The sequence below is a fragment of the Cydia strobilella genome, chromosome 9 (genome assembly GCF_947568885.1).
Source record: "Cydia strobilella chromosome 9, ilCydStro3.1, whole genome shotgun sequence".
NCBI lineage: Eukaryota > Metazoa > Arthropoda > Insecta > Lepidoptera > Tortricidae > Cydia > Cydia strobilella.
The window spans coordinates 1,025,873-1,053,133 of NC_086049.1; the positions used below are offsets into that span (position 1 = coordinate 1,025,873).

The 27,261-nt window shown below is 38.4% G+C and overlaps 2 protein-coding genes across 3 annotated transcripts; one reads left to right on the forward strand and one right to left on the reverse strand.

Annotated features, from left to right (window-relative positions):
* Positions 1-317: 317 nt before the first annotated feature.
* Positions 318-3,086, reverse strand: LOC134744029 (uridine 5'-monophosphate synthase-like). Its single transcript, XM_063677668.1, has 4 exons — positions 2,858-3,086; positions 2,265-2,739; positions 1,597-2,066; positions 318-836 (listed from the first exon to the last, which is right to left on the reverse strand). The coding sequence occupies exons 1-4, from the start codon at positions 3,002-3,004 to the stop codon at positions 504-506; spliced, it is 1,425 nt and encodes a 474-aa protein (XP_063533738.1). The 5' UTR covers positions 3,005-3,086; the 3' UTR covers positions 318-503.
* A 148-nt stretch (positions 3,087-3,234) lies between these two features.
* LOC134744028 (gastrula zinc finger protein XlCGF46.1-like) lies at positions 3,235-27,261 on the forward strand. 2 transcript variants are annotated; one of them, XM_063677666.1, is made up of 12 exons: positions 3,235-3,324; positions 3,778-3,814; positions 4,466-4,676; positions 5,516-5,682; positions 8,934-9,082; positions 14,041-14,191; positions 20,833-20,936; positions 21,684-21,882; positions 22,396-22,502; positions 23,600-23,774; positions 24,523-24,692; positions 25,304-27,261. In XM_063677666.1, the coding sequence occupies exons 2-12, from the start codon at positions 3,799-3,801 to the stop codon at positions 25,424-25,426; spliced, it is 1,572 nt and encodes a 523-aa protein (XP_063533736.1). In that variant the 5' UTR covers positions 3,235-3,324; positions 3,778-3,798; the 3' UTR covers positions 25,427-27,261. The 2 variants fall into 2 exon arrangements, with proteins under 2 accessions (XP_063533736.1, XP_063533737.1); XM_063677667.1 differs by lacking the exon at positions 3,235-3,324 and having other exon boundaries at positions 21,687-21,882.

A 27,261-nucleotide genomic window follows, 5' to 3' on the forward strand; every position in this document is an offset into this window, starting at 1 on the left:
GATGGCGCCGTTTTGCTTAGATTGATTTGAAAGGGACAACACTACAGTGTTGCCACTTTTTAATTTCTACTCTTTTTTGCCAGACTGTATGTACATATATAGGAAACACTTCTTGCCGAATCGTGTGGTAAATGTGTGGAACTCTCTACCAGAAACTGTTGTCAGTGCACCGTCAGTGAACACTTTCAAAAATAGACTAGATACACATTTTAGAACTTTGAAAAGTACAAAATAAATTTCAAGTGCTCGATATACACGCATCAGCTCCAAGAGCTGCTAGTGTATCAAATAAATAATAATAATATATGTAAAAAACCCTTATTTTTTAATTTGATGCCTGGATGTTTTTATGATGGCTAGACCATTAAGCCAAATCTCACAGAAAAAAGACCGGTAAAACCAATACTGGCGCCATCTATAAACCTACCTAGGACAGTTGCCAACCCCATTCAAAATATCTGTGCTCAATTTTTTAGCAACGGAAGATGTTGGCTAAAGAAGTTTTACTCCTTTTGCCCAGAGATTCTCTTCATGTAACACTTCCATAGAGCATCCTTATACACAATAGCCTGTGTTTCCGGGCTCTTTGCTGCCATAATGCCTCTGCCCACCACTGCTATATCAGCACCCTTCTCCAGTATAACTTTCTCCGGGGTATTATAAATCTGGCCCAGACTGTCCCCTGATGTTTCCAGCTGCACTCCAGGTGTAAGTTGGATTAGACCTGGATCTTTGAAAGTGTCTTTGTTCTGGCAGACGAAGCCGGTAATCAGATCAGGGTACTTTGCTGACATATCTACCGTTGCTTTGGTGTAGTCTGGTGTGATGAGGTTGCCCTGGAAAAGTATTTATGATGAAATTTCTAAATAATAATATTGCTGGATCCCTGGGGGGCATTTCATAAAGCTAAAAATTACAATTTTATTTGGACACTTTCAAAACTGAAAAATACGATTCCTCCATTGGTCAAGTGGAGACCCACATTTTACACCTGTAAACATGAAGTTTTATAAAATGGGATTCAAGGAAGGGGTACTTCAGAAAGGAACACTATTAAAGTGGCGGATAATTCCAGAAAGGGACTCATATTACAACGCTAAATGACGTTTTCAGTTCAATTTTCCGGATTACCCAATTTCCGAAATTACTCAAATGCAAGAATAAATTAGCAAATGGCTGTCTGGCTTGGTTTTATTATTGTAGCGTACACCTTAAATAACACAAATCATAATTCTAGGGCCTAACCACTGGAAGCATGTAATAGTGAGGCTCTAGAGCAGTGGTGGGCAAAGTATGGCCCGTGCAAGAATTTTATCTGGCCCGCTGCCGGTCCTTCGAAATAATTAGTATAAATAAATAAAATATTTATATTGACAGAAACAAGTACAAAATAGGTGTTGAAGTCCCTGACTTCTGAGCTAGGTAAAAACCTGTGTTACAGAAGTCAAAGTCAGAAGTATATGGCTCGCGTAACGGTTTCAAATCACAATGCATTTTTTCTGATTCTCCTGTCAGTTTTTTTTTCTGGCACCCCTTTGAAAAAAGTTTGCGCACCAATGCTCTAGAGTCTAGACTATTATAGCTTCTAATATTTACCTCACTGCTCATCTCGGCTAATAAAAATACACCTCTACTGACTCCATTTGTAGACCCATTCAAAGCTTTCAAAATACCTTCCCCTGGCAAGGAATGTACTGTCACGCAATCTGCCCACTCCCCAATTCTGTACAGCCCTTTCAAGTACTGAAGAGCCACAGTGTTGCCAATATCTGCATATTTTCTGTCTTCCAAAATTAAAAAGTTAAATCTTTGAGCCAGCTGCTTGATTTGTGTTACAAATTCAGAATTGAAGTCTTCAATGATGTCTACATGGGTTTTAACTAAGCACACATGCTCTCCAACTTTCTCTAGAAGGTCTAGTATTTTTGTAGAAGACGTCAAATCTACTGAGATGCAGAGGTTGGTTTTCTTCTGTGCCATTATTTGGAACAGCTGTTTTGATATCTGGTTTGTCGCAAGCTCGGCTCTCTTCTCATAAGGCAGTGCAGTCCTATCCACAGGCTCTTCTGAAAATGTAATAAATGAAATTTTACTACTTGAATGTTATTTTAAAATTTTATGTCTCCATTTTAAATTCGAGGAGCAACTGAATTCAGATCTGAATGCCTAGGGAATCTGTTAAATATAGATCCGAGTAAATAAAAAACATTCAAAGCAAAATTAAGTTAATAGGACTATTAAGGAAAAGTTATAAAAATACATACCAGTAGCTGGTGCTTTAGTAGTTCTGAAATATTCTTTAACATTCTCAGCAGTTTCAGCAGTAATTTTTTTGTGCTTTGCCAGTATATCAATAAATTGCGTCATAGTAAATAGAGCTTTCATTTGAACACCATTTGACTCAAGACTTTGTCGGCCGCCCTGCTCCCGGTCCAGTATAATGACAGCCTCTTCAACTTTAAGACCTTCCTTATTCAAATCTTTAACAGTTTCCAGAACGCTGGAGCCGGAAGTCACTACGTCTTCAATAATAAGACAGGTTTCACCGGTCTTGTAATGTCCTTCAATCATTTTTTTTGTACCATAACCTTTTGCTTCCTTACGCCGCATGAGCATAGGTTTTTTAGCTCGGATACTGAGCAACGTTGCTACTGGCAGAGCTGTGTAAGGGACGCCGCATAAATGATTGCAATTACTACCCTTTACAGAAAAGTCGTACAGTAGCGTTGATATCAATTCCTGTAAATAGCAATTAAATACATACACATGACATGGTAAAGCTAGGATATTATTTAGATAAACAAATGGTCTGACACAAACATTGATTAGGGTCAAAACGAGTCTATTTAATAATTACCATTATATCGGGATAACTGACTATAACCCTAAAGTCAAAGTACACCGGTGTTTTTATCCCGCTCTTGGTCATAAAGTCTCCAAACTTTACAGCATCGATTGTAAACAGTTTCACGGCTAAATCTTCTAGTTTATTTTCAAAGCCCATTGTTTGTTTTGTTATTAAAGTTTTATTTAAAAAAACAACACGTGAACTTGGCAGCAAATTAATATCTAAATCCGTGGTGACAAGTTTAAGTTTAGTGAGACTAGTGAGAGCGAGTGAGTGAGTCATAAAAAAGAGTCAACGCCGTTTTCCATTCCATATTCCATTCATTCCATTTCATTCAGTCATTCGTCATTCATGTATTGTCAGTTCACTTGTTTTGATGTGGGTGATTGGTGTCGTCGTGTTTGTGCTATTGTTTTTTTTTTGTATCCAGTAATTACTGTAAAATACTGGCATATGTTGGATTTCGAATAGCCACGGTGAGTTTTCCGATTTATCATAATCACCTATTTCAATTTAAGTATAATCTAATCTGTAACATGTAAAAATCGTAAACTTTTTCGCGCCGAAAAAAATGATATTACCCTTCAAAAGTCCTAAAATATCTTCTTCGGTATTATTATTACTTCAAAACATCGCATCCGGATTTAGAAACCCAGGTAGATTTTGAATCAATGCAAGCAAGGGTAAGGTTTGCCCACCCTCCCCGTCGGTCCGAAGTGGGGAGGGTCCCCTCCAATAGGGGAAGCTAGGGACAAAGGGTAGTCACCCCTATACGGAGGGGAGCTGTGGCGACGTTGGTAGAAATTAGAGGGGGAGCACCATTTCATGTTCTTTTTTTGAGTCAACGACTCAACATAACGGCTTGGCGCAAGAAAGTTTTTACTTTTAAAAGTAGTTTTTGGTAGTTTCAAGGTTTTTCGTGTTTTCAGAAGTTCTGCGGTTTTGGCGCAATGGCGCAAATTGAAGGTAAAAACTACTTTTGTTATAGTTTTCATCTCATAAATGTACATTATATTTACGCTCTTACTTTTAGTATTATTAAAAAAGCTCTTTACAATGTAATATCATTAATGTAATTATATTACAATTACTAATACAAACAACTTATTAGAAAATAAATTAATATTATGGATCAAATTTTTACATAACTACTTAGTCCCACAGTAAGCTCAATAAGGTTTGTTTATTTGTTACTGAGTACTTGATGAATGATGACATGACCATATTATAATAAAAAAATCATGTGTCTCATTCTTTAATAAAAATAATTATTTTCCCCCATAGTAATATATGGTCATAGACGTTATAGTTACCACTAGATTAGGTTTAATACCCAATAAAATTTCATAGTAACAATGGTAACAATCACGCTGAAAAACGTATACCTACATAATATATAACCATTTCTTTTTCATTTTAAGAAAGATTTAATATGAGGAACTAAACCTCTTTCAATAAATAAATTTTCATACCAAATTCTATAAAGATAGTTTCTTCTCCCTGAAAGGAACAGAAATCAGTGCTTTACATTACACATTTTTTTTTTTTTTAAATTAATAATCTTAGCACAATTTATTTAAACATAAGGTATCATAATAATAAAAGCAATTAATTCAGATCCTGAATTCGTGGACACTGAGGAGTTCATGATGAAACGCAGCCTCCTAGCGAAGAGCAAACGGGCTATCATCGTCCGCAGCCCAGCCGGCATCACGGAGTACCGCTGCGTGGAGTGCCCCATGGGCTTCAATGAGAAGGCTGATATGGAGCAGCACTTGGCTGTACATAATCAGGAGTACAGGTTTCTTTGTGGGATCTGTGGGACTGCGTAAGTTGCATACAATTCCTTTTAGATTTAAAATCACGATTTTTACTCATTATTATTTACAACGACCTGACTTAATCGCGTAAAATAAGTCTTCTCCGAAACTACGGGGACAACGCCGTCCTCGAAACGTCGGAGGTAAATTTAAAACTTATTTTACGCGATTAAGTACCGTCTTGTGAATAATAATTCTTATTTGCATTGTTTTGTATAAAGAATACCCATAATAGATGTGTGGCATACATACCTACACAGTAAAAAAAAACAAGTGCAGTGATATACACGCATCAGCTTTCTGCTGCTAGTGTATTAAACAATACAATATAGCAATACAGGTGGTCCTATAGATATAGTTACCTAAATAGAAAATAATCTATACTTTAACTCCCTATCATGTCATTTTAAATACTACAAATGCTCTATGTAATAGATTGTAAGGCATGGCACAGTTTATCTCATTCCAACTAGGTAACTTAGTCTGATTGGGTTCAAGGGTTAAGTCCCGGTCCCAAGATAAAGTAAGTTAGCCAAATATAAAAACTTATTGTGTCCTTTTCAAAGTTAAAATATCCATATTATTTTCTACAATAACTTGATATATTTTAATCTGCCAGTGTTTCAAAATCTCACAGTGACTTTTTTTTTTATCTGGTTTTTATGGAGGCTTTGGACACTCTAGGTGAATATGTCAGCCTCATGGGTGCTATCATAGTTCCCTACTCAAGGGAGAGGTCAATAAAGTGGTAAACACTGATTGCTTTGTCCGATATAGGCTCTGAAATTATAACCATGTTCATATTTTTTGTAGGCTATGAGCATTTCTGACTTGAACCTTTTTTTAGACTAAAACGCAAGGAGCACTTAGACCGCCATACCCTGGAACACAAAGAAGTCCGGCCCCACATCTGCCCGGACTGCGGCAAGGGCTTCAAGAGGAAGGAGCACCTGAACATACACCGCACCATACATAGCGGGGAGAAGAACCACATATGCCCACTCTGTGACAAATGTAAGTACAAAACCTAGGCTACCATACCCTGGGACACAAAGAGGTCCTGCCTGCGGCAAGGGCGTCAAGAGGAAAGAACACCTTGACATATACAGCGGGGGGAAACCACATATGCCATATGCCCACTCTGTGACAAATGTAAGTTAACATTACCTTGTATTCATAGTCAGTTTTAACTGACATAAAAAACATACTTATTTTTTATTTTTTTTAATCTGGTTTTTATGGAGGCTTTGGACACTCTAGGTGAACATGTCAGCCTCATGGGTGCTATCATAGTTCCCTACTCAAGGGAGAGGTCAATAAAGTGGTAAACACTGATTGCTTTGTCATCGGATTGATGGTTGGCAGAGCCTATATCGACCTGCCAACCAACAATTGATCTGTCCATTGTGCATGGAGCCCAGACTACCAAAAATTCTTTTTCTCAAGTCCGAATTCCGTACGCATTCCAACAACACGTGAGACAAGTCATCAGTCTTCTGACAGTTTGCACACAGTGGTGACGATTTAACACCCATCATGCACAGAAATTTGTTTGTAGGGATGTGTCCGGACCGGACTCGGAAAGCTGAGACTGGCAGCTGAGGTTGGCAGAATCAAACCAGGGTATCCACAAGGGTCTATCTTGAATTGTTCTGTACCAGATTCCAACACCCCTTGATAAAGCTTGTTCTCCAAAATGGTATTCCTATTTCTGTAAACATCTTTTTTTAATTCTGGGAATTACTTCACTTGAATATGGTATAGAATCGAGTACAGAGCCATCCATACTTATTTAAATCTACTTATAAATTATTAAGAATAATTTTATTTATTCATGGCAAACTACATTTCATACAAACGTATTACAAAAAAGTATATTTATAATATAAAGTATATATGAGGTTTCTTTTCAAAAGGGCTTATTTGCCTATGAAATCCATACAAAAATAAACCCTTTAAGTAGGGTAAAAGGGTTTATTTTTGTATGGATTTCATAGACCACCTGCGCATAAATAACTGCTGCATGATTCTTGTGCGCAGGAATAGGTAAGTGGGCGGATTTTCTTTAAACTGGTTTTTGAGAAAATCTGCTTACTTATTTATTTCAGAAACTAGAATTTTATAACTGTTATGTATATACTAACAATAGCCTTAAGATAAAACTGTCACTAACACAAATTGATCCAAGTTGGTCCTTAATACATGAATTTATTTATTTATAGAGAAATAAGCCCTTTTGAAAAGGGGATACCGCCCGTTTAGCCAAAATATTTTTCGCCAAATTTCACTTCCCAACAAACTTATGGCATCAGATCAGTTTCATTTCCCAAATGAAATTTTAGCAAGTTTTTTACTTCGCAACCATTTCATTTCCCAACCCCATACTTGCGAAATGAAAATGACGTACTGGGTTGGGTTAGGTTAGGTTGGATTATGAAAATTTGCGAAATGATAATTTGCGTAAAATAGTTTGGGAAGTAATACTTTGGGAAACGATTTTTGGCAATACATTAGTAAACCTTTGAAAAGACACTCCTCATATAGTTTACCACGAAATGGTCCCGCCTCAGCATAATGGTAGTAGTAGTAGTAGTAGTAAACTCTTTATTGTACAAATATACATATTAAAAATTACATGGTACAAATAATAAAAAATGAAAATGAAAAAAAAAAAAAAAAAAATGAAAAAAATATTTATTAACTAAGAGTTTACAATTCGTGTAAGATTAACTTTGGTACCCGCACTAGGCGCGCCTGTATCGCGGGGACCAAAAACAGTAGGTAGTTGTAACAAAGAGTGTTATAACCGGTTGACAATTTTACTTAATGTTAGGTTAACTAGGACTAAAAATTATAAAACTACACAGATTTACAAGCTATCGGAAGTAAACTAAAAATAATTAAATTCAGTTTGTTTGCATCTCATATTTTAGTAATTTCTAATTTGTACAATTTTCTCTGTCTCGTCATAGGTTAAACTGGCTAGCCATTTCTTAACAAGTACTTTAGCGTTATAAACGGATAAGATGTACAAAGGCTAACTAACTCTACTAGCGAATGGTAACCCTAAAGTCAGAGCGCTGGTCTTCCGGTGAGACCATTTGTGGGCCACGAACGCAACCGTACATATGTATGACGCCAATCTTTGTCTGTGGCATCGTAGCTCGATGCGGTTTCTTTTACGCGAAAGCGAGTTGCTGTTAGCTATGTTTCATAGAAATTGATCCAGCAGTTTGAAGCGTATCACCTCTTTTCAAAAATATTGTAAGGCATTTTTGGCATGAAATGGATTTTATTGGCATATAGCGTAGCGTAGGGATTTTTTTAAATTTGTAATTTAATAGTTATCATATCCGACATGCTACAATAACAGTTCGATTGCCCCTTTTTAGGGTTTCGTACCCAAAGGGTAAAAACGGACCCTATTACTTAGACTCCGCTGTCTGTCTGTCCGTCTGTCACCATCACCAGGCTGTATCTCATGAACCGTGATAGCTAGACAATTGAAATTTTCACATGTGATGTATTTCTGTTGCCGCTACAACAACAAATACTAAAAACAGAATAAAATGAATATTTAAGTGGGGCTCCCATACAACAAACGTGATTTTTTTGCCGTTTTTTTGCGTTATGGTACGGAACTATCTATTCAATCATCCTGCTTTTTGTACAAAAATGACAAATTGGCTGAACAAATTGATTGAGACAGTGGAGCAAGCAACCATTTGAAAATTTGTGACGTCGGGAAGGGTGACAGGGTGACACAAATGAGACACCGACAGTTGGGGGATTGAATGACAATTATAGGGTGAATTTGTGTTATACACGTATTTTGTGAATGCCTAAGGGCTTCTCATCATCTTTAATTGGGTTGACACACATATAGGTGAAAAATTTAGCCAATGTCCGTCTCGTTTGTGTGAGTGAAGGTCGGATATACTATAGACATTCCTTACTTAATTTTTTAACGGTTTTTTTAAATGACTTATTAAGGTTTGCAGACTCATTATAGTTTGAATCTTCTCAAATGATTTTTACGCCAAAGACCCTAATCTGTTAAACAAAAGTCATTGTTTCTTTTGTGGGAGCGGTCGCCCATTGTGTCTGAGCGCGTGACACAATGGCCACGCGCTCTCAAGAGAAACAATAGCTTTTATTTAACAGTAAACTTATGCCTTTTGCAATAAGGTCCATCGATTTACAGTCAAGAGTGTTGCTGTTTGAACTATGTTATTTCTTTATAGTAATAACTTTTTCTTTTTCAGCATTCTACAGAAAAGACCACCTCCAAAAGCACCTTCAAACCCATAACAAAATGTTCATTGAGCAGAACATTTACCCCGTGAGTGACCAGGAACTACTCGGCATTAAACAAGAGGTCACTGATGAAGAGCAAGACGAAGTTATGACGGAGGTAAGTAAAAAAAAAAATTATTTTTTTATTTTTGTAAAAACAAAAAAGAAAATGACATGACATTATTTAATTTAATTTATTACGAATAATTAAAAAAATCATAATTATGTATATTCCAAAAAAAAATTATGCTGACATTGTGACAACTTGCAAGAAATAAAAGGCTTTTTTATTTTTATTTTATTTAAGTAAAAAAACCGGCCAGGTGCGAGTCGGACTCGCATTCCAAGGGTTCCGTACATTACACAATTTAAACAATGTATATTTTATGTGAAACGTGAGTGAAATGTCTTTAAAAACCCGTAGGGGTCGGATTAAAAACTAAGTAATTAAGTCCGACTCACGCTTGACTGCACATTTCTAATAGGTTTTCCTGTAATCTGTAGGTAAAGATCTATTTTGTGTATTTTTTTCAAAATTTTGACCTATTAGTTTCGGTGATAAAGGGGGGGAATGGTCATTTTTTGCCTATTTTTTTGAATAACTTCTAAACTGTTTATCGTAAAATAAAAAAAAATATATATTTGAGATTCTCACAATGAGCTCTTTCATTTGATATGTAACACGATGTAGTTTGAAAAACTTTATTTTTTAATTTTTTCATTTACCTCCCAAAAGTTTTCTCGTGTCTAAAACTCATTTGTTTACGTTACATGTCCGTCTTTGGGTCATAAACTTACATATGTATACCAAATTTCAACTTAATTGGTCCAGTAGTTTCGGAGAAAACAGGCTGTGACAGACAGACAGACAGACGCACGAGTGATCCTATAAGGGTTCCGTTTTTTACTTTTGAGGTACGTAACCCTAAAAATATTGCAGATATGACCTTCTGTGCCCACAGCAATATGTCCGTAGTAGGCCGTTTCCCCGTGAGTGACCAGATACTATTGGCTATTAAGGGGCTACCCGAGGTTTTCATCGATTTTTGACTAGTTTTGAATCGTATCTCCTACTTTTGCACTACAGATAGATATATAAGACAATCGGCTATCGGTTCTTCAATCTTTTATCTCCGTTTTTGTCTACCGGATTTTGCAAGAAATGAATACTTATTTTTTATAATTTTTTTAACGTCTAAAAAAACACTTTTTATGTATCTCGATTGCTGTGAAAGATCTTACTTACATATACGAAATCTACATGTGTCGTTTTCAAGTAAAAGGTACCACATTGTCGCTTACCATACGGTTGAAATTGCATCTCTATACGAATATCCTGTCAGAGCGCCCTTGTGGTGAGCGACAATGTGGTACGTTTTACTTGAGAACGTCACATTTGGGTTCGTCTTTGACGTCTCTAAAAACTGGTCTAGTCTAGGGTTTTAATTTTAAACTAATTAACACAAAAGTTATGGCCAGAAAACCAGTTTTTTGGCATAAAATTGTTCATCTTTGATGCCAAATGTCTCGAAGACAATGAACTTTGAAGTAAATATGGGATACTATATTGCTTTAAGCCGTTACAGCAACGGCTATTAACAGTAATACGAGTATGATGCTACAAAAAAACATTAGAAAACTAAGGGATTCAGATCGAAGGTAATTGATCCCCTTAAATAAGATGTTACATAAGAAACAAGCAGACAACGTTATACCCAACAATTTTTTTGCAGGGTACATTAGGTTTTAACTCACTTGAGGTGAGGCGAAATTACAGACTGTGTACTTTAGCCAGTAGAATTTTACGTGGGGATTCTGACTGTCCCGAACTAGTAGCTCAGTTGCTGCGTCTATATGTTCCCTCACCGACTAAATTTCTGTTTCGACCGCGTTGTCGCCATTTGTTAGCGCTGCCACCAGTACGAACTGTGTCCCGCCGTAAATCACCGCTTGTTCAAGCCTTGCACCTGCTAAACTCGCTCCTCGAATCAGCACCAAACTGTGATGTGTTTGCGAGTGGATGGTTGGACGTGTGTTATGAATGCTTGAGGTTCTGCGAGACGATGAATGAACGGCCTTCTTCTGTTATATGTTAATTTTGATTTGTGTACTATGTGTATGAAATGTCTGTCACAGTGCTTTGGATCACTGTTATGATGTGAAATGTAATGAATAAAAAATTTAATAAATAATAGCAGAGGTTACTTACTAAAAATGTTCTACAGGAAGGACCTCCTCTATACCACTCTATACCTAGAAAAATATGTCTTTAAAATAGAACATATACCCCATGAGTTTCGAGGAACTACTAAGCAATGAAGAAGAGATCACAAATGAAGAACAATAACAGAAAACACGTGACAAAGTATATTGAATCCATAGGATGTTTTGATTATTTGAAGTGTTGTTTTTTAGGGTTCCGTACCGAAAGGGTAAAAACGGGACCCTATTACTAAAACTCCGCTGTCTGTCTGGTACCAGGCTGTATCTCATGAACCGTGATAGCTAGACAGTTGAAATTTTCACTGATGATGTATTTCTGTTGCCGCTATAACAACAAATACTAAAAACGGAATAAAATAAATATTTAAGTGAGGCTCGCATACAACAAACGTGATTTCTTGCCGTTTTTTGCGTAATGGTACGGAACCCTTCTTGCGCGAGTCCGACTCGCACTTGGCCGGTTTTTATTTTTGCCAGTTTCTTACTTTTTGATGTGTTCCTTTCTGCGATAGGATGCGATTTCATCTTTAGCTGCTATTGTCTTTTAAACGTTTCAAATGATTTATTGGATTGATACAGATGAACCGAATAATTCGGCCGAATATTCGTATCCATATTCGGCCCATCTCTAGTTTAGCCGACCCTTAAGTTAAAATAACGGGACCCTAAAAACTCGAAACTATTGATACTCAATTCGAACTGGACTGCCAATACCGATTTTTTACCAACCAGTTGTAGCTAGCCCCCAATTTCTTTTTTCGTCCTCCCCTCCCTATAGATAGGGGGAAAGCTCCCCTCGTACCATCGACGCACTGTTTACTGACAATTTTTAAATCTTATTGAAAAGACTTAAGGTCTAAAGATAGTCAGAGGTCAGAAGATTGCTATTTTGATCGAAAAGGTCGTATCTTAATATAAGTTTTATCGTCACATACGACGTTTTTGCTTAAGAATTCTTCATAACTAAAGTGGAACTAGTGGGGTTTCCGTGACACAATATTTTTGACGTTATCTACCTTTGAATACTTAAGAATGAATGTCGTATAGATACTTCTACGTATATTCATAATTAGGAAGAGTAAAATGATAGCAGTTTAAAAGTATTTTTGATTGAGGCATATTTATAAATATAATTTAAGTGGCTATGCCTTCCCGAACTTATTTTTAAGTATGCTGGAGAAGGCATTGTCACTTAAATAAAGTTTTTAATTAAGATAATTGTAATAACGGTGCAATGGCATGAATACCTAAATATAGGGTTAGAGACGTTTTGCAGTCGCGTGTGGATTTTAGAGACTAATGATCAATATATTAAATTTTGCGAAAATCTTGGGGACATCTTCTTTTACGGTTCCATACCCAAAGGGTAAAAACGGGAACCCTATTACTAAGACTCCGCTGGCTGTCTGTCCGTCTGTCTGTCCGTCTGTCACCAGGCTGTATCTCATGAACCGCGATAGCTAGACAGTTGAAATTTTCACAGATGATGTATTTCTGTTGCCGCTATAACAACAAATACTAAAAACAAAATAAAATAAATATTTTAAGTGGGGCTCCCATACAACAAACGTGATTTTTTTGCGTAATGGTACGGAACCCTCGGTGCGCGAGTCCGACTCGCACTTGGGCGGTTTTTTTATTAATGTTAATTACCTTTATTTGCAACTTCTATTACTAAGGAGTTTTGAAATGAGCTTTAAGGAGCAACTCGTTTGGGACCAATTCTCGGAACGCCTGACATTTTGTATGCTGACGTCAGACATAAATATATTTAAAAAACTGGACAAGTGCGAGTCGGACTCGCCCACCGAGGGTTCCGTACAAATTGAACTATATTTTTTTTTACAAATTTACAGAGTTCAGATTTTTCCCTGTATTTGTAGCGTAAGACGATATTACTTGCCAAATTTCATAGTTCTAGGTCAACGGGAAGTACCCTATCAATTTTGATTCCCTTGAGAGTTTCGAATTTTACGTTTTTTGCTGCATAAACGGCCGTATATTTTTTTAATTTAACTTAGAAATTTGATTTTTCACTGCTAGGGACTGTAGACCTGAGTATGTGGTTTTAATTTCAACTTGATACCTCCACGCGTTCCCGAGATAAAGGGTCTTGACAAACAGACGGACGGACGGACAACAAAGTGATCCTATAAAAGGTTCAATTTTTTCCTTTTGAGGTACGGAACCCTGAAAACGGGCCCAAAGTCCCCTACCGCGGTGATGTCATCCCCCATTTGAGACAAAATGTCGTATGTCAGTATTGGACTTTATGGACATGCGACCTTCTGTGGTGGCGTACTAGTTAATACTCTAAGGAGGGGTGGCGTTGTGAGACGAGTGAGCTCGTGAATGTATGTACATATACCATAATTTGTTTATGTTAAGCTAAGATAAATGTTTCTCACCTGTGTAAATGTATTAATTTGACTTTTTTACCACTAAAGATAGGTATATTTAAACGGTATCATCATCATTAATTTTTCTCAAACATGCAATAAAATATCGTCCTTATGTGCGTCAAAACAGGCTTCAAAGTATCACGTTTCGGGCGGAGCAACTCGAGAGAACTGTAAAGGAATTTCATACGAAATTGAAGGCCTAGGCCGGGAAGTATTTTTTTTTTAATTTTAATGTAAACATGGCGTCTGTGTTCATGAACAGGCTAAACAGCTAAATTATTTTTTTTATTTTTTTTCTAGTAGGTTATCGGACCAAAAATATCCGCGTTAACGCCTATTACACACGAACTGATATTAAATATACTAATCTGTATAGCCCGCTCCATACTACGCGGCGCGAAGTCTTATTATTCTGGATCTTAAATTGAAACTTTAAATTATATTGTGTTAGATTCCCGACTCGGGCCTGGGCCAGCCAGCGGACCCGGAGCGGCCTCACATCTGCCCCATCTGTCACAAGGGGTTCAAACGGAAAGACCACCTCAAGCTGCACAGCGTGAGCCACCTGGCGAGGGACAAGCTCTGTCCACACTGCGGGAAAGGTAAGCTTGTAAGATAATAGACCGCGGGCCAGGAACAGATTTCCATGACCAATCGGCTCCCGGGCGAAAACTCGTATAGTGGTTAACGGCTATGTATGATGAACCTTCGTCAACGTCAGCTGCCGCTCCGTTGGTGGATTGAGGAATCCATATTGACCCACTCCTGGACAAAGTGGGTCTTAGTAATTTAAAAAGAATTTTTTTGCATACATACTTTACCGCCTTTTCGAGTCTATCTTCATCAAGACCTTTCTAATTTTTCTAATAAGTTTTTCGTCACCGTTAAGCAACTGCTTAATGTTTAATAATATTTCTTTCGCACAAGTTATATACTCATATAATATTTCATTTCAAAAATATCATTGGTTCGTGCTAAATTTGTATAAAATGCAAACCGTAAACATCTTGCGTATCCATTATATTTACGTCCGTGGTTAAACTTGGACATACTATTACAGAAGCCCCCAAAAGGGTTCTCCTTCCTAACAAGGGGATAAGCACGACCCTCCTTGTGCTGAAGGGGGGATCTAAGCTTGCCTACATAGCTACATTATAATAGGGAATATTCGTGGAAGATACTTTCACTATAACAAGTGGAAATCTGCAAATAATTTTGTAACATTTTGGTAAAGACATTAAATCCCGCAAATAAATAAATAAATTAATTTTATTGGACTAGTCCAATAATCCTAGGAATCCAGAAAAAACGGGCAAGTACGAGTCGGACTCGCCTACCGAGGGTTCCGTACTTTTTAGTATTTGTTGTTATAGCGGCAACAGAAATACATCATCTGTGAAAATGTCAACTAACTATCACGGTTCATGAGATACAGCCTGGTGACAGGTGACAGACAACCGGACAGCGGAGTCTTAGTAATAGGGTCCCGTTTTTACCCTCTGGGTACGGAACCCTAAAAAATAAATATATATGTATCTTCCAACCACACGCACATGCTCTAATAACTCAGTTTATACGGAAATAAGAATGTTGTTTATACGAAAATACGAATTTCAAAAAACCACACAATATTTGGTCTTTATTGAATCTGCAAATATTGCAAATTTTTACTTACACTTTAAACCTAACTCGACTTCATTTAGCTCGACGTTTCGGACGTGTCACGTCGCGTTTCGTCTCAAAGGGCTAACAGTACGAGCGAGTACTGTTGTCCCTTCCTTCCCCTATTTTCGTACAAACTATTGTGGTTTAATTACAAGAATAAGTGCGCGTTGCATGAAAACGCTGTTAGCGGTTAGTAACTTACTCACGAGGGTGGGGGGGCTTAAATGATTATTATCTTTATTCTAGTTTTTAGACTCCCCTTACCTGATAAGTCAATGTACACCAGGATAATCTTGGTTTGTCAAAATAAAGATTCAAAATGCAATTGTCTGGCATTGAGATTCCGAAGGTAAAAATTGGAATCTATCTTAGAAAATACTCTCGTCGAACATTGCAATTACGCACCAAACTACGAGTAACAAGACCCTATCCTACGGTCAAATAATAATCCCCAACTCAAAATCAATATTCAATATCCAAAACCCGGTTAGGCGACCTTTCAGTCCCCCTTATTCTAGGGGAGATCCCCCATGGGTCGGCATACCTATATTCCCATTAAAACCCGAACTGCAAAACCAGTGTATCTAGAACCTTAATTTCGTTATGACTATACGTAAAGTCGAAAACGCCTATACTGGTCTTACCAGTGTAATATCAAAGTAGGGGTAACGTGTACACCACACTAATACAGACGTTAAGTCGTTGATATACAGGTCAGTTTTGGCGTGTGCTTTTAAGGTAGAAGGGACGACGGTTGGGTATCTAATTTATATTAAGGAGGGGTGACTTGGTAGGGGAGTTTTTTGGGGGACTGGTTTGTTTGAAGTCTTTGTAGTTTACTGAGAACAATATTTTTCGAATATTCTGCACAAGATTTTAAATTGGTTATTACGATTCTTTTTATAAACATGTTTGAGGAAAGCTTTATTAGATTAAGGTATAAATACAATTATAAGCCTTATAATCTTTTATTAAAATTAAGTACCTATACAAACTAAGTAAATTAAAACGAATAAAATAAATAAATAAAACTTACCAACCTATCTTAAGTTAGGGGACTTAGGGGATCTGTCCCCTGCGGAAGGGTGCCCATAAGGCCGGCTACATTCCCACGCTGAATAGCTATGCCTATTCTTTGGCCTAGGAATGAGCCAGCCCTAGGGTCACCCTTAGTTTCAATCAGTCTTTTTTTAGGCCCTGAAAAAGATTATGAACGTCACCACGCCACGGCCCCCAGGGTCTACCGCGTACGCCGCAAATAGATATGAAAACGATCCTTTTCTCGAAGCCATTCAGGCCATTTTCAACGTCCTGTAATTTTGTTTGGGGTATATTTAATATAGTTCACCAAAGTAAACCTAATCGAACGTCAAGAAGTCTTACCAACGAATGAACAGGACTAGAGCGTAAGGTTTACTATCATTAGGTACAAATGGAAAATTGTCCACTCGAAATTATACGTCAAAGTAGAAAAATTACAATTTAAAGTTTTGTTTATGTACACTTATATTCATATCATTTATTGCATACATGTGTTTACAGTAGGTCTTATTTATATATTAGGTTACAACATGCACCCGTAAGGTAAGGGCATAGCAACACTCAGAAAAAATATAATTTATAATGGACAAATTTCCATTCTGGCTTAATTAATTTACGACAATTACAAATTTGGTTAAAAATGGTTTTTAGCACAATTACATTTTGACTAGATTCACTTTGGATACTATTACTTTTGATCCAACTTCAGAATGGTCATTTCAAATGGACGATTTTCCATTTGTTATAAGCGTAGGCGTCATTAGTTATCATAGATCTGTAAGTTAATTTATAATTTATCATCCAATACTAGACTCACAAGTGTTTGTTACTAGGCCTAATACTTGACTACAGAATGTTGTGATTTTAATTTGTACACTTCCGTTGTTAATTATAATTACTTTCAAGAGTTTCGGTTGGTCTAGCCTGATGGCAAAAATGTGTAAACGCCGATGCTGATGTGCCGCTGGAAATTATCCAAAATTGCGAAATTTCTACAAGCGAAAATTTCGTAAACTTCCTACACTTTTGTAAAGAGATTGAAACTTTCCGCTTCCAAAATAGAAATTTCAAAAAAGTAGGTGTATTAGAGTTTTGACTTTTGAATGATTCACGGTTAGTTTCACTAGACTTATATTGACCAGACCAACAAGTGTGAATGCGACCGATGGTAACGTTGAAAGCGAACGCAGCCGACGCGTAAGAATGAGGGTAGACAGAGCGCTGTCTACACAACTTTGACACCCACCCGCTATCTTCAGTCGCCCGTGAACATGATGCATGTAACTGCGTCGAAATATTGAGCGCATCAATAAAATAAAACAAAAGGTAATCACGGTCTAAATCCCGGTCAATATAAGTCTAGTGAAGTAGGTGTATGCTTTGGCGCTGCGTCGTATTCGTAATTCGTATCGTTAGGCTCATTTTGTACATCGACCCCGCGTGGCATACCTTTAGAAAACTAAGACAATGCCATTGTTTGGTACCGCACGTAAAAGGTTCGAACTAAAAATTATACAACCATATTAATATTCTTAATTGTTACCCGAAAGAGAAAAACTTGTTAATCGCACGGACAGTTTCATCGCAAAGAAGCAATTAGTTCCAAATGAACTTTTAGGTAGTGAAAGCGCCGCCATTAATGTGAAAGAATCAGTAGGTAAACTTAATTTTAAGAATTCTTTTAACGCTGAACCAATTAAACTGTGTAAATAGTTTAATTCAAGTCCCTAAGGACATACATTAGTTTTTAAGATGGAAATCATCATTCTACGCAAACGAAGTCGCCGGCAGAAGCTATTTGACTCAAACTTATCTCTTCTCAGCATATTCTACACTACTCAATAGTGATTTTAATAACAAAACTTCCGTGAAACACAGAAATATTAAATATATTAATAACGGGTCACTCACGTGTTTTAAGTCGAAAACGCTCGACATGTTTCACTCCGTACCGAGGAGCGTCATCAGGAGCTTGCGTCGACGGTGACGGACCCATCATTTGACAATAATGCCGTAAACGAGGGTAGTTTCTCGCCCCCCCTGCCGCCACCGGTGCGCGCCGAGTCATCGGGCGCGGAGGGCTGCGGCCCGCAGTCTGCGCCGGTCCGTCACCGTCGACGCAAGCTCCTGATGACGCTCCTCGGCACGGAGTGAAACATTTCGAGCGTTTTCGACTTAAAACACGTGAGTGACCCGTTATTAATATATTTAATACTCAATAGTGATAATGGAATGCAATAGCAAGAGAGATGTCTGAGAGTACCATAGTAGGGGAGACCGAGGTGACTTGTGACAGAGGAGAGTTGTGACATTGTCGATTTTTTGGAACCTATTAACTGTTAGCGAGCTCGCAACAGTGCTCGTTTGTTAGCTAATAACTTGAACTAACAAACGCGCGCTATTGAGAGCTCGTTATTAGTTAATAGATTCCAAAAACTCGATTATGTTACAGGTCTCCCCTATCATACCATAATGAATACCTATGTGTCTTACCTGTATATACATATGTGTTATTGCTTTATGTAGTCAATGTGCTCTAATTTGTGCCGCTTTGGTATTAGTTAGGTAATAATAAACAAAAATTGCGCTGGTCGCTGCTGCAAAGGCTGCGTTCAGTTTATGGTTGGGCCGTGTCGTACGGCTGCGGTCGTGGCCCAAAATGGTCTCGCCGGAAGATCAGCGCTGACTTTCGGGTCAGCATTATGCTGAGGCGAGACCATTTTCGTGGTAAACTTTAACTCCTATCTATTTTATAAATACTTATAGTTTTAGTTATACTTCTGTATGTAATTATAGTTTTAAGTTTATCACCAATAAAACATTTGATTCTTGATTCTTGAAATAAAATATTTGCGGCTACTGCTGGACATTTTCCTCTGTCATGGATTTCCATTTTGTTCTGTATACGGCGGTTCTATGCCAGGGGCCCGTTTATCAAAAGCTTGTAATACAAGTGGAAGTCCCTTTCTAACAGAAGCTGTCAGAAAGTAAGTTCCGCTTGTATTACAAGCTACAAGCTTTTGATAAACAGGGCACAGGTCGGCCCTGCCCTATTTTAAATGGCCCATAACCTGATAAAATAAATAACACAAGCAGACTTTTTTATAAGGTTATTAAAAGAAAATAGAAATTAAATTACAAGTGATACTGACGCGGCAACATGCGTAGGCACAAGAGAGAGAGCCTATATCAGATGAGTGTTGACGCGGCGAGCATGAAACTTTGCTTGGCAATATTTGTAGGGGCTTGCGTTCATATTACTCTAACACGCCTGACCATCTGGCTCGTGGTCCATCATTTCGGCTTGCCAGTCAAGGCACATCCCTCAAATGACTAAAACTTATCTGATTTTCAAACTCACGCTGGCATGTCACCAATACAGTCTGCACATGCATAACATGTATGTCCCGGTCGATAGAAGCTTCAATTTGCTGACCTACTAACAGCAACTCTATTAATTAACCATCGATGGACCTTATGTATATTGTAATTGGGTTTAAAAGTTATCAGTGTACAGTGTGGGCGGTGATACATGACGTGACACGTAGCAGTACGTAGCACCTAGCTAACGGGAACGTAGACACTAACTTAGGTACGGTCGAGTCCACAAACACCTTTACAAGCTAACGTGCCAAAAATAAGTATATTTGTTGTTGATGTTTGTGAACGCGACTGTACCACATCGTTGTGCCTGCAGTTAAAACACGTTGTATACGCCTCGTTCTCTTGTTTAATCTTATAATGAACTAATAGGTAGCGCTTACGTAAATAGGCGGCGCGTTCATGTCGTAGAAAAAATTCACCAACTTTGGCATTTAGCCACATTTCATTATATCGCTATACGTTCGCAAAGTATGTTGCATTTGAATTTGATATCTAACTAAAAGCACAGATTTGTATGGTCCACACTGTTTATTTATAATATAATCACTACATAGTATAAAACAAAGTCGCTTCCTGCTGTCTTGATGGATGTCTGTCCCTATGTATGCTTAGATCTTTAAAACTTACGCAACGGATATTAATGTGGTTTTTAGGGTTCCGTACCCAAAGGGTAAAAACGGGGCCCTATTACTAAGACTCCGCTGTCCGTCTGTCTGTCTGTCACCAGGCTGTATCTCATGAACCATGATAGCTAGACAGTTGAAATTTTCACAGATGATGTATTTCTGTTGCCGCTATAACAACAAATACTAAAAAGTACGGAACCTTCGGTGCGCGAGTCCGACTCGCACTTGGTTTTTTTTTTTAAATAGATAGAGTGATTCAAGAGGAAGTTATATTTGTATAATACACCAGCATTGCACCCGTGCGAAGCCGGGGCGGGTCGCTAGTTTTTTTATAATTAATAAATAATAAAAAAGTGAATGTATGAACGAAATACGGAATAAAACTACACCTCTGAAGCACCAACCAAATCATCACCATAATCAATTCATAATTGGCAGAATCGTATAAATAACCAATATTCAAAAACAGTCTAATTGCCAAACTCCTCCTTTTCTGAATCGATCAAAATGAGCAACATTTGTTCCAGCCTTCCGAACAGACGATCAGCTGCACAACCACATGATAACACACGTTAAACTGGACTCCCCGGCGAGCGAGGAACCCTACTTGATGGAAGACGAAGATGTACAGGTAATTCTTTAGAATTCTAGCCGTTTAGATAACACTCACACTTCACCAGTCTATACACGGCGTTTTGAGGTATATCCAAAACTATACGTAATAGGGCAACTGTTTTAAATCTTAAAGAAATCTCTATATAATTAAAAAAAAGAATTTTAAAAGGAAATTTTATCGTATACTTTCCAGTATACGTCACAGGATTTTGATACGATACGATCATTTATTGATAATAGTTATTTACGATACAAGTGCGGAAAAATGGAAATTCGAAACGAGTGGCGATAAATTAAAACACGACCGCAGGGAGTGTTTTAAATCGACACGAGTTGTGAATTACCTATTCGCACGTGTATCGTACAACGTTTTACAGCACATATGGCCCTTTAAACTTTCGACATATGCACGAAAAGTGCTCTTTTACGCACTAGTGCGAGAAAGTAGCACCATATGTACTGTAAAAAATATTTTTACATGTCATTATGTCTTACCAATACCATCGATAGGTATTAAAAAATAAAGATCTAATCTAATATTGATGCGGTTTTAATGCGGATGCGGATGGCGGACTTGGTTTCGCATTACATCTCAAAACTTAAGAATTGCGTTGCGAGACTTTCATCTTTTTGCATGTAATGTTTTTGATGGGATATATTATAAGCAAAGAGATTTGCTTAGGTATATACTAGACATACCTCGATGTTCATGTAGGCATTTGTATGTTAAACAATCTGTGACTAAACTTTAAAAAAATTACAGCAGGAAGAAGACTCCCTCCTAATTCCTCGCGTCTCAATGCAAGAGGGCGAACAGACATACTACTCGGCGGAGGACGAGCGGCCGCACTCCTGCAAGCTGTGCGGGCGCCGCTTCAAGCGCAAGCAGCACCTCAAAGTGCACGCCAACGTACACGCCAGGAACCAGCCGCCCACCATTTGGTGCTCCATATGCAGCGAAGGTAGGATTTTCAAACTTATCAACACTGCTAGCCAAATTTTACGATCGGTTGAGGATAACAGTTTGTATGTCATTTTTGCCCAAGCTGAAATGGAGATGCTTCGCTCGTGATTCACGCTCGCTCAACCGGTAAAGCATGCTCCTCTTAACGTATAGTTTTCTTTTGCGTAGACTCTACATGTGACTCTACACAGTATGTTAAGGCTTCTGTGAGGATTACGGGAAAAGTGACTAAATAAAATAACATTATGTAAAGATAATCATACTAAAATGTAGATTACGATACTAGCGGTGCTCCATATGCAGCGAAGGTAACATCATAGTGACAGGGTACGAAATGGTAATAAAATCCATACCTGATGGGGTATAGTCGTTAGTTTTCAAGCTGGCCCTTACGGCTACTCATTTTCTATTGTAAGTAAAACCGCACGTGCTAACCTGCATTAAAAAAGTTCCCTTACGGGCCAGCTTGAAAACTAACGACTATACAATACTAACAAGAAACGGTTTTCAGGTTTCTTCAACAACAGCCAATTCGAGAGCCACGAGTGTATGGGCGCCGACCCTGAAGAGACGCCGACCAACCAGGAGAACAGCTACCCGGCGCAGGACAATGTAGAGGTAATAAATACTATTGAACTAATTACTACACAATATTTAAAGATCACCACGATATCATTTGATATTTATACCAGTCGCTTTTCGGTGAAGGAAAACATCGTGAGGAAACCGGACTAATCCTAACAAGGCCTAGTTTTCCCCTCTGGGTTGGAAGGTCAGATGGCAATCGCTTTCGTAAAAACTAGTGCCTACGCCAATTCTTAGGATTAGTTGTCAAGCGGACCCGAGGCTCCCATGAGCCGTGGCAAAATGCCGGGATAACGCGAGGAAGATGATGATTTAAAGATCACCACGGTTTCTACGATTTTTAGTCGCTTTTGGCAACATGTTTCGGACTTCGACATGTTTGGTCGGGCAGTGCAAGGAGTAGAGCCCCCGCAGACACTCGTGCCTGAGGAAGGACTCCCGAAGAGTACGAAACATCTCGCCAAAAGCGACTAAAAATAATAATGAGTGAAACCGTAGATCTAAATATTTTGAAACATGTCTCACGATAGTTAAATTTCGATAATCACTACACCTTATAAAACAAAGTCACCCGCCGCGTCTCTCTGTATGAATGTATGTTAGCGATAAGCCGATAAGCTCAAAAACGACTGAAAGGATTTTCATGCGCTTTTCACCTATCAATGGAGTGATTCTTCAGGAAGGTTTAGGTGTATAATTAGTTAAGGTTTTGAGTAACCCGTGCGAAGCCGTGCGGGTAGCTAGTAAAATATCAACTAATTTTATGTTACTATTTTTGAAGTAAATATTGTAAAATAATGAGAGAATAAAGATTAAGAAGCTTTTTCTCGGCTCACGATACCATACCTAATTGATCTTAAATTTTGTCATTAAGGGTGAATTTAGATAGAGCGCGTGATCTCGTGATGTTCTATTTCGCTTTTTAAGATTATAAGTTCACTGAAAATAATGCACCCAAACCTCGGAATGTGTGCTGCTACTTTGATTGAGCAGTCTTCTACAATATTGTTAAGATAGTCTGGTTAACCTGTTGGGGATCTTATACTGCGTCTTGGTGTCACTATGCAGAACTGTATCTCACCAATAGTTTTTAGAGCTTGAGAGTAAAATGAAACAATACATACTTCCAGATAATGAACATCCCGATAGTGACGGAGGAACCGGAGTCGCCCGGCTTGCCCGTCCCGCGACGCGTGTTCGTGTGCAAGTACTGCGGGAAGCCCTTCAAGCGCAAGGACCACTACCGCATCCACCTGCACGTGCATACCGGCGTCAAGTCCTTCTTCTGCGAGGACTGCGGGAAAGGTTACATTATTAGTGACTCTACATATGGCTCTACTCTTACCGAGGACCACTACCGCATCCACCTGCACGTGCACACCGGCGTCAAGTCCTTCTTCTGCGAGGACTGCGGGAAAGGTAACATTACTAGTGACTCTACATACGGCTCTACTCTAACCGAGGACCACTACCGCATCCACCTGCACGTGCACACCGGCGTCAAGTCCTTCTTCTGCGAGGACTGCGGGAAAGGTAATATTACTAGTGACTCTACATACGGCTCTACTCTTACCGAGGACCACTACCGCATCCACCTGCACGTGCACACCGGCGTCAAGTCCTTCTTCTGCGAGGACTGCGGGAAAGGTAATATTACTAGTGACTCTACATACGGCTCTACTCTTACCGAGGACCACTACCGCATCCACCTGCACGTGCACACCGGCGTCAAGTCCTTCTGCGAGGACTGCGGGAAAGGTTACATTACTAGTGACTCTACATATGGCTCTACTCTTACCGAGGACTGCGGGAAACGGGGACTACCTACCCAGTCCCTGCCGCCAAATTTTGAGTCAAATGCAGCGTATAACCTATCAAAGCAATTACAATACTAATATCGATACTTAGATGGGCAACGGGCGCGGTTCAGGGAAATGGGATCAGACTTAAGTAAGGCTACGCGGATATGACGGGGAATCATACCTCTACAAATCCACACGGATCTCCCGTAATAACGTAGCAAAAACATAAAATGTATACAATTTGTCGACAGGCTTCTACCGCAAGGACCACCTCCAGAAGCACTCGCAGGTGCACACCCGGGCGCGGCCGCACCGCTCGCCGCCGCGCAAGCCCAGGAAGGAGATGCCGGAGCTGTTCCCCATACACATGCTCAAGAAACCCGACACGAGGGCCAGCGTCAAACCCGAGATCACTATCACTGTAAGTTTTTTTCTAGTGGCCCCTTACTACCGCATGATGAGAAGTAAGCTTTATTGGTAGCATACTGGTACATTTTGTACAATAAACATACTAATTGTAACTAAATCTTCTAATCCTTCTGTGCACACATGCTTAGAGTTATAGTCTAGATCTGAACTGTATGCTAATATTGTATTAATTTCTGAAATTGTCTGTAACTTGTTTTGTGAGCCAAATAAATAGAATAAAACAAAAATAATTTGACATTACTTTTTTCGTACGAAATATACACAGCATAGGAATGTCAGTGTCAAAATAGTATTTTATACAATCGTGATATAATAGAGAGCTTTTCAGTCGAGTACCGTGTTTAAGCGACGAAGCTTGCCAAGTGCTCGGTGGTCATTTTGTGCGGGATGGATTTCCGCATGTTATCGACAGTTGAGATTAGACGACGGAACCTGCTCAGACTTGCCGGTCTTAGAGGCTTTTGGTATAAAGCTAATTTGGCAACGCAGACGAAGTTGCGAGCAGAGGCACTAGCCTAACTATAACAATGTATGTATAATGTTATTACTATAATATTTATGATTCAGCCCATTGTGCTATATAACAACGTTTTCTACTTTCAGGCGCCGTCGAACACAAAACTACGAGTACCGCTGCAAATGAAGGTGCCGTACCAGGTGGTGACGTCACTCGACAACGGCGAGCGCCGCGTCACCACCGTCGACCCGCGCGACCTGCTCGCCTGATACCGGCTCATGTACGGCTAGCAGTACCACACAATAACATTATATATAACAAACAATATTACATACAATGGTCATGATGCCCCTTGCCTGAGTGGAACTACCTCACCCCGCGACATTTTGACTGAAGGTTAAAGGAATCTCAGTTCGAGAAGCACCGTCGACCTAAGCGACTTACTCTCCTGATATGAGCTCATGTATGGCTAGTACTACTGATAAAAAAGTGTGTGCGTGTAATATTTACGCGCGATTGAAGTAAAACTTTGACGATGACGTGTGTCGCTATTTTGGCACTTTGATGTGTGTCCTATTGTGCGTGTGTCACTACTGAGCGTTACTTCTGTCAGAAAAAATCTGAGTTACCCTCTAGTCGCGCCTAAATAAGTTTTACTTCAATAATGTTACATACGGAATGCCCACTATCCACCCCTTCGCGTCAGCAAATGCAATGACGAAACGTGCGGCTACCACAGAATAATTCGTATATTCATTGACGAAACGTGCGGCTACCACAGAATAATTCGTATATTCATACACAATGGCCACCCTGAATGGGTCAGTGACTAAAGATTGACCAATTGTTGGTTTGATTAGCGACGTGATGACGGAACGTTCAAAATGCCGTCACTACACACAAGAAATAAAACAATATGATAAAGACAGAATGAAGATTGTGTTTCGCGTGCTAACAATTTTAACATAACATTACAATTACTTTTAAGTTAAAGAGATTTAAAATGAAGTTTTGATCTCATACATTTAAGTTTGTTGAACAAGTATAAATCAACCAGTTAATTATAAGTAATTTTAACAGAATGTGATAACTGATAATCTGTATCCTGTATCCATTATTAATAAAATAAAAAGGCATGAAGTCAAATTACTTAGATAGAAACGAATTACATGTGTGTACGATCAAATTGAAAAATCCATGTTTGATTTGTAAAATTAGGGACCGCAAGCCAACAACGGTTTTATATGACCAAACTCCTCTCAGGCGATAACGCGTAAAGGTCTTAAAACAATTTTCTCCTACACTTTTGAATCTCCACCATTCTTCAATATGCCAACGGACCGACAGCTGACGTTCACGAAGCTTCATGATGAGTTATGCCCGGGAGGAAATGACGTATGTCGTATGTCTCAACATATTCGACATGTAGAGACATACGACATACGTCAGACTTTGTAGCTTTTAGTTAGGTTAAGTAAAGACATACTGTTAACTTTGTCGGCAAAAAAGTACAGTTTAACTTATAATTTATAAACTATCTTGTTTTGATCGCATGTTTTTGACGGATATATGCAAAATGAACGTTTAATAGGGGCCCATTTGGCTTATTTTAACTTTTTTTTGTTTTGGATATTATCAAAACTTATTTTTGTACCAACTTATTATTTTGTAAACAAATCATGGTTTGATTGATTCAATGGCGTCTTGTTTTGCCTTGTATCATTGTAAATACATATCTTTTAGATTTATTATGACATAAGTTAATGATAAGGTCTTATCCTGTGTTTCAAATTTAGAAACACTGAGAAATATATACCTAAATAGAACATTTCAAAAAGAATGGAGTCAAACCTCGTACAAATACGAGTTCTACAGAACATAACTGAAGTGGTATTTAGAATTTGATAAAATAAAATGGACATGTATGTAATATTATCCGAGTCATGTACTTCTCTTAAATTAAGGATATTTCAATGTTCACTCGATATAGTTCAATAACATTTAAAACTTTCGCGTTTTGAACACATATTAAATCACATTTACAATCGGGTCTATCGCGAATTTATTTTGTTACCTTTATTAAAATATTTTTTTTGGTAAATAC